Source organism: Notechis scutatus, chromosome 14 (assembly GCF_049901735.1).
Source record: "Notechis scutatus isolate UNSWTSFEM ecotype Mainland chromosome 14, rNotScu1.2, whole genome shotgun sequence".
Taxonomy (NCBI): domain Eukaryota; kingdom Metazoa; phylum Chordata; class Lepidosauria; order Squamata; family Elapidae; genus Notechis; species Notechis scutatus.
Window position 1 is genome coordinate 8,229,270 of NC_142022.1, and position 8,245 is coordinate 8,237,514.

Genomic DNA, 8,245 nt, shown 5'->3' on the forward strand with positions numbered 1-8,245 from the left:
TGTCTGTCTGTCTGTTTGTCTCTCTCTCCATCCTCCCCATCTTCTCCAGCTATCTATCTATCTATCTATCTATCTATCTATCTATCTATCTATCTATCTATCTATCTATCTATCTATCTATCTATCTACCTACCTACCTACCTACCAACCTACCTACCTACCTACCTATACTCTATCTATCTATCTATCTATCTATCTATCTATCTATCTATCTATCTATCTATCTATCCCTTCCTAATCTATCTTCTTTTCCTTCCTTCCTTTTCTCCCTTTACTTTTTCCTTCCATCCTTCCATCCTTTCCTCTTTTTCTTTTCTTCCTCCCTCCCTCGTCTGTCTTTCTCTCTCTCTCCATCCTCCCCTATCTTATCCATCCATCTGTTTCTCCGTGTGTGTGTTCCTAATCTTATCTTTTCGTTCCTTCCTTCTTCCTTCCTTCTCTCCCTTCATTTTTTCCTTCCTCCCATCCTTTCTCTCTCTCTTTTATTCCTTCCCTCCCTCCCTTGTCTATCTCTCTCTCTTTCTCTCTCCATCCTCCCCTATCTTGTCCATCCGTTTCTCTCTCTCTCTATATATATATTTCTACCAACCTAATCTATCTTCTTTTTCTTCCTTCCTTCCTTCCTTCCTTCCTTCCTTCCTTCCTTCCTTCCTTCCTTCCTTCCTTCCTTCCTCCTGTTGCTTCCCAACCTGCCAGATCTGCTCTGAGCCCACAACTCCCCCACACTGAGAACCAAAGTCCCGGGTTCGAATTTCCCACAGATTCTGTTTGATTTTCACCTTCTTGCATCTCCCTGCACCCCCTCCTCTCCCCCCACCCCCAAATTCAGGTCTGCGCAGATCGTATCCCGCTACCGACCGCGGGCTCTCATCATTGCCGTGACCAGTGATGAACAGGTGGCCCGCCAAGCTCACCTCAGTCGCGGGATTTTCCCGGTGGTGTATCAGGGCACTAACCTGGGCACCTGGGCGGAAGACGTCGATCACCGGGTGCAGTTTGGGATTGAGATGGGTGAGTTGGTGGAGCTGTTTTTGTTCTTTCCAAGACCCTTCCCTCCTTCATCCATTTACTTTCTTCCCTCCTTTTTCTTTTCCTCCATCTTCCTTCCCTCCTTCCATCCTTTCCCTTCCCTCCTTCATCCATTTACTTTCTTCCCTTCCTTCCTTTTCCTCCATCTTCCTTCCTTCTTCCACCCTTTCCCTTCCCTCCTTCATCCATTTACTTTCTTCCCTTCCCTCCTTTTCCTCCATCTTCCTTCCCTCCTTCCATCCTTTCCCTTCCCTTCTTCATCCATTTACTTTCTTTCCTTCCCTCCTTTTCCTCCATCTTCCTTCCTCCTTCCATCTTTCCCTTCCCTCCTTCATCCATTTACTTTCTTCTTCCTTTTTCTTTTCTTCCATCTTCCTTCCTTCTTCCACCCTTTCCCTTCCCTCCTTCATCCATTTACTTTCTTCCCTTCCTCCTTTTCTCCATCTTCCTTCCTTCTTCCACCCTTTCCCTTCCCTCCTTCATCCATTTACTTTCTTCCTTCCCTCCTTTTCCTCCATCTTCCTTCCCTCCTTCCATCCTTTCCCTTCCTTCTTCATCCTTCTTTCTTTCCTTCCCTCCTTTTCCTCCATCTTCCTTCCCTCCTTCCACCCTTTCCTTCCCTTCTTCATCCATTTACTTTCTTTCCTCCTTTTTCTTTTCTTCCATCTTCCTTCCTTCTTCCACCCTTTCCCTTCCCTCCTTCATCCATTTACTTTCTTTCTTCCTTTTTCTTTTCTTCCATCTTCCTTCCTTCTTCCACCCTTCCCTTCCCTCCTTCATCCATTTACTTTCTTCCCTTCCTCCTTTTCTCCATCTTCCTTCCTTCTTCCACCCTTTCCCTTCCCTCCTTCATCCATTTACTTTCTTCCCTTCCCTCCTTTTCCTCCATCTTCCTTCCCTCCTTCCACCCTTTCCTTCCCTTCTTCATCCATTTACTTTCTTTCCTCCTTTTTCTTTTCTTCCATCTTCCTTCCTTCTTCCACCCTTTCCCTTCCCTTCTTCATCCATTTACTTTCTTTCCTCCTTTTTCTTTTCTTCCATCTTCCTTCCTTCTTCCACCCTTCCCTTCCCTCCTTCATCCATTTACTTTCTTTCTTCCTTTTTCTTTTCTTCCATCTTCCTTCCTTCTTCCACCCTTTCCCTTCCCTCCTTCATCCATTTACTTTCTTCCCTTCCTCCTTTTCTCCATCTTCCTTCCTTCTTCCACCCTTTCCCTTCCCTCCTTCATCCATTTACTTTCTTCCCTTCCCTCCTTTTCCTCCATCTTCCTTCCCTCCTTCCACCCTTTCCCTTCCCTTCTTCTCATCCATTTACTTTCTTTCCTCCTTTTTCTTTTCCTCCATCTTCCTTCCCTCCTTCCACCTTTCCCTTCCCTTCTTCATCCATTTACTTTCTTTCCTCCTTTTCTTTTCTTCCATCTTCCTTCCTTCTTCCACCTTTCCCTTCCCTTCTTCATCCTTCTTTCTTTCCTCCTTTTTCTTTTCTTCCATCTTCCTTCCTTCTTCCACCCTTTCCCTTCCCTCCTTCATCCATTTACTTTCTTCCCTCCTTTTTCTTTTCCTCCATCTTCCTTCCTTCTTCCACCCTTTCCCTTCCCTCCTTCATCCATTTACTTTCTTCCCTCCTTTTTCTTTTCTTCCATCTTCCTTCCTTCTTCCACCCTTTCCCTTCCTTCCTTCATCCATTTACTTTCTTCCCTCCTTTTTCTTTTCCTCCATCTTCCTTCCTTCTTCCATCCTTTCCTTCCTTCCTTCATCCATTTACTTTCTTCCCTTCCCTCCTTTTCCTCCATCTGCCTTCCTTCTTCCATCCTTTCCCTTCCCTCCTTCATCCATTTACTTTCTTCCTTCCCTCCTTTTCCTCCATCTTCCTTCCCTCCTTCCCTCCTTTCCCTTCCCTCCTTCATCCATTTACTTTCTTCCCTCCTTTTTCTTTTTCCTCCATCTTCCTTCCTTCTTCTACCCTTTCCCTTCCTTCCTTCATCCATTTACTTTCCTCCCTTCCCCTTCTTTCTCTGAGTCACCTTTCTCCTTCCCCCACTTTCCAGGCCGCGTGCGAGGTTTCCTACGCTCGGAAGACGTGGTGATCATCGTCAGCGGGTGGAGACCCGGGGCTGGTTTCACCAACATCATGAGAGTGCAACAGGTGCCCTGAGGCGGAACCCTTGCGCCCACGGCTTTCCTCCCCTTCTTGCCGAAGGCTGCGCTCCGCCTGGGATTTTTAAGGATCCTTTCGCTTAAAGATGCAACGGGAAACGCTGCCTCGATCGCTCTTTCGTCTCCGGGGCAAAATGGACCGGAATTTGCATTGGTGGGCTGGTGCAAAGTTGTTGTTTTTTCATTAGTTTGCAATCATTAGAAATCAGGTCATGGATAATTACACACCGGAGATAATAATCACTCCTTTTTTTCCCTTCCATTTTCCTTCTTTATTTTTTCATCTCCTTTTCCTTTCTTTCCTTTCCTCCTGTCCTTTTCTCATTTTCCTTCCTTCTCCAATTCTCCCTCCCTCCCACCCTTTCTACACCTCCTTCCTTTTCTTTCCTTCCTCTCCTCCTTCAGCTTCCTTCCTCTCTTGCCTTTCCTCTCCTCCTCCCTTTCTCCCATCTTTTTCCTTCCCTCCTTCTCTTTATTCCTTCCTTCGTCCATAATCTATCTCTCTTTTCGTCCTTCCTTCTGCTTTTCCTTCCTTCCTTCCTGCCTCCCTCCCTTTCTTCACCTCCCTCCCTCCCTTCTTCTCTTCCTTCCCTTCGTTCTTCCCTTCCTCTCTTTCTCCCATCTTTTTCCTTCCCTCCCTTCCTTCTTCTCTTTCCTTTATTCCTCCCTCCCTAATCTATCTCTCTTTTCTCCCTCCCTCCCTCCCTTTTTCTTTCTGCTTTTTCTTTCCTTCTTCCCTCTCACATCTGCTTTTCCTTCCTTCCTTCCTTCCATCCACCCCTCACTCCCTCCATTACATCCATACTCCTTCCTTCTTTCTCTATTTCTCCCTTTCCTTCCTTCCTCCTCTTTTTCTCTCTCTGCTTCCCTCCTTCCTTTTCTATTTCTCCCTTTTCCTTCCTTCTCTATTTCTCCCTTTCCCTTCTTCCTTCCTTCTTTATTTCTCTCTTTGCTTCCCTCCTTCCTTGTCTATATCTCCCTTTCCCTTCTTCCTTCCTTCTCTATTTCTCCCTTTCCCTTCTTCCTTCCTTCTTTATTTCTCTCCTTCCTTCCTTCCTTCCTTGTCTATCTTCCTTCCTTCTTCCTTCCTTCCTATTCCTCCTCTTTCCCTTCTTCCTTCCTTCTTTATTTCTCTCTTTGCTTCCTCCTTCCTTGTCTATACTCTCCTTTTCCTTCTTCCTTCCTTTTCTATTTCTCCCTTTCCTTCTTCCTTCCTTCTTTATTTCTCTCTTTGCTTTCCTCCTTCCTTCTCTATATCTCCCTTTCCCTTCTTCCTTCCTTCTACTATCCTCTTTCCTTTCTTCCTTCCTTCCTTCCTTCCTTCCTTCCTTCCTTCCTTCCTTCCTTCCTTCCTTCCCTGACTCACCCCCAAAAGCCACCATTTCAGAATATATTCTTGTAGTTTTGCGTATTTCTTGCCTACTAAAATGCCATAGATTTCTCCGTGGTTCCGTTCCCTGCTGTGGCCGTTCGCAAACAAACACTGCCAGAAGCTCTTCCTTCGTGTCTCTCTTTATTATTGAAAACTCTTTGAGATACAATTGACCGAACTAAACTGAACGTAATTTTTTTGTTTTAAAAAAAGGGGGGAATGAAAAAACAAAAAACCCAAACAGCTTTAAAATGTTCTCGTGATATGAAAAAAACCTACAAGCTCCGTACACTGAGCGACGCAGAGTGCAAAGGTGGTGAACCCCCGTTGTGGTCTTTGGTGCCTAGAATTGCACACGCACCTGGACGCCGGCACGCAAAACTCACACCACAGAGACGGCTGTGCGAAGGCACACACAGACACACAAGAGACACACACACACCCCAAGCTCAGAAGGGGCCCGACCTACAAAGGCGTTCCCTCCATGCGTTCTTTACATCCGGCGCTCCCCTTGTCCGCCATTGGATAAAGAGGGTTGTTTGGTCCCACAGAGTCAGTGGATGAGATGAAACGTCTTCAAAGAAGAGCCAAGGAAGAGTCTAGTTGCCTCCTGAAAAAAAACACCTCTGGGACAACCGTGGCCTGGATGATTGAGAATCTCCCTAGACAACGAGGACACCGCCACAAGCGATCGCACCCTAGGCCCACCGAGACAGAAGGGAGCACCTCTTTCTCCACCTCACCCCCCACCTCAACGGCGTATCTACGGGGAACAGCGGCTACAGGTGGCTCTACCCGATCGAGTGTAAACAAGGACTTCTGGAATGTTTTCAGTCTACGCGATTAAACGGGATTTCTCCTTCCAGAGGAGACTAAAGGCGAAGAGTCAAAGGTCGGGAAGGCGATTTCAGGAGGTGCTCGACACCATGCGCCTCCCAAAGATGTCTGCCCAGGTGAGTCCAAGCTGGCTGAGACCCACCCCAGCAGGGACGGCGTCCCTGAGCAGCGAGACGAGCAGGGCGATGTGCCTGGGACACGCAGGGGGGACGTTGCGGTTCTCCAGACGGTTTTCTTCACGGCAAACCTTAGAAGAAGACGGAGTGGGACGACTCGACGTGTGTTGGATTCACCCCGGTTGGCTCACGTGCACACACACACACACACACACACACACCCTGGCCAACTCACCGTGGGACAATTTGACATGGCCGACTCGCCGCAGGACAATTCTACTCGAGAGAGAGAGAGAGAGAGAAGTAGGGATGGTAGCTTGTTCCATCCTTGAGGACTTCCAACTTGAGAAAGCTCCAACTGTAAGCAGGACAAGGCCCACTGCAATTCAGTTTGTCCCTCTCGTGAGTTATCCTGTGTTGAATTAACAGAATAACCAGCGTTGGAAGGGACCTTGGAGGTCTTCTAGTCCAACCCGCCGCCTCTTAAACACCTCCAGTGAAGGAGCACCCACAACTTTTGGTGGCAAGTTGTTCCATGGGTAAATTCTTCTTACTGTTAGGAAGTTCCTCCTTAATTCTAGGTGGCTTCTCTCCTTGATGAGTTTCCATCCGTTGTCTTGCAGCGAGTTTTTCCCGCAGTGATTTCCCCTTTGTGAGTTGTCCCACGGCATTTCAGCCATGGGCGAATCAGCCAGGGTGTGATCGATGGGGTGAACCAGCCGTAACGAAGTCCCCTTCCCTTCCTTTTCCTCCGTCTGGAGACCACGGGCCAACACCGCTGCGTGCCTCCTGTCCCTTCCCCAACCCCTTGTAAAACCGCCCTTCCCGACAGCACCAGATACTACAAGAGAAAAAGCATTATTACAGCGCGAGACATCAATATTGGCAGTGGAGCTCGCTACGAGAGGAGGAGAAAAAACGATCAGAGAGATTTCGAAGAAGAAGAAGAAGAAAAAAAAGTCCCAGGCAGCTACTCTACCCCTAAATCGGTAACTTGTCTGGATCGGAAAGCAACATTGGTCACGTCAAGGTTTGGCTGTTTGGGCCAGAGCCCACACGGGAATGGACATCACAAACTACGGTTCCGAGGATGGCTGGATCACGGAAGAGAAGAAAGGATCCGGGGGTAGGTGGGTTGATGATCCGAAGAACTCGGCGACCCTGATCGTATTTAGGCACAAGGAGGGAGAATTATTAGACACTCCGCTACTGGATTATAAGACTTCGTGGAAAGGATATAAGCAGCAGTGGACTGCAACCAGTTCCGTGAGCACGAGCTTCGCATGCGTGTGCAGCATTTGATAAACCTCCATTCGAACCACTGCAGCTCACCTTCTAGCTTTCCCCAGTAAGTAGGACAGCTGAGGCGTGGTCATCCACTTTGACCCACAAATCAGCTGCAAAAGGAGGAAATGTCAGACAGGATAGGGCAGGGGTGGGTGGGCAGGGCCAACTGATCGTTGTTTGTACCAGTTCGCTAGAACTAGTCCAAACCAGCTGCAGCCCACCGCTGGATATAAGTGGAGAGGAATAAAAGCATTCCTTCCGTGGCTCACAGGATGAACCACCATGCAGCAAAGACCCCCCCACCCAAAAGCCACTGGACCAAAGACCCTTCAAAAAGCAAGAAAACTTTTCTTGAACGTCCAACATTGGGGGTATAGTTCAAAGGAACGAGCCTCTTGTCCGTGGACCGTTCCTTATCCGAGATTTTAAAAAAATAAATTGCTGGACCTCTTTCTAGGAGAACGTGCGGCGGGGTTAATTTTAAGAATACACACCGTATTCTTCGGAATAATTCAAGCTCCTTGAGAATTGCACTATGCCCGTAAACCTGACTCTGAAAAGGAATCCTGCTCTACTCCTGGGTGTTTTCACAAATGGGTTGACAAAGCAGAGAGGTAAGTAGAGTAAGAGAGATTTCAGTGGCCTTGTACGGTGGCAGAATCAGTGGTGGGATTCAACTGGCGTAACAACCGGTTCATTTCAAAACCACCCCTTTCCCGCTAAAACTTACCTTCTGGTGAGTAAAAACAGCTGATACATGGCAATCCCCTGGGCTGAAAAACAGAAATATAGGACTAGGGCAGAGGCGGGTGGGTGGTGCCAACTAATCAGTGAAACTACCAGTTTGACAAAACCGGTGTGAACCGGCTGAATCCTTCCAAGAGTATTGTTTTCAAGCGGGCGCCATGAGTTGTTTGCTAGAACGCACGGACCTTCCGGTCAATGACAAGTATTCCTCAACTTATGACCAAATCTCACTCCCCCCCTTTGTTGCTAAGTGAGACAATTGTTAAATGGGATTTTGCCCCATTGAAGCTTTGCAAAAGGGGATTGGGACCCCAGGAGGCTGCAACCATCGTCAATCCGACTTCGCCGCCAAGCGCCGATGTTGCCAACGGTCCTATGATCATGTCACTTTTTTTCAGCGATGTCATCACTTGGAATGGACACTAAATGAATTGTCCTAAGTCGAGGACACACAGGCTTACACTCACTCATTCATTTTAATAAAATAAGATTTTTAGGGCTATTTCTCTTTATTTTTTTTTAGGGAGTTTCATCCTTAGTTCCAAAGGTGGCATTCTACCAGTTCGGCCTGCGTTCGGGTGAACGAGTAGCTCCGATGATCGGCTGTTGGGCCTACTTGCTCGTCCAGCTCTAGACTGTGTTTTTTATATCGTGGTTTTTCAAGCTCAGTTGATTTGTGTCATGCATCAGCTGTTTAACAC

General features: G+C 47.5%; 1 protein-coding gene across 6 annotated transcripts in view; it reads left to right on the top strand.

The window, feature by feature from the left end:
* PKLR (pyruvate kinase L/R) overlaps positions 1-3,443 on the top strand; it is a 13,492-nt gene extending 10,049 nt beyond the window's left edge. For 4 of the 6 annotated variants that reach the window (XM_087943645.1, XM_087943647.1, XM_087943644.1 and 1 more), the window contains exons 10-11: positions 830-1,011; positions 3,077-3,443. In XM_087943645.1, the coding sequence (XP_087799771.1) occupies positions 830-1,011; positions 3,077-3,183 (289 nt within the window). In that variant the 3' untranslated portion in view covers positions 3,184-3,443. The remainder of the gene's footprint in view (positions 1-829; positions 1,012-3,076) is intronic. The other 2 variants (XM_087943648.1, XM_087943646.1) reach the window with 1 other exon arrangement.
* Positions 3,444-8,245: the final 4,802 nt, after the last annotated feature.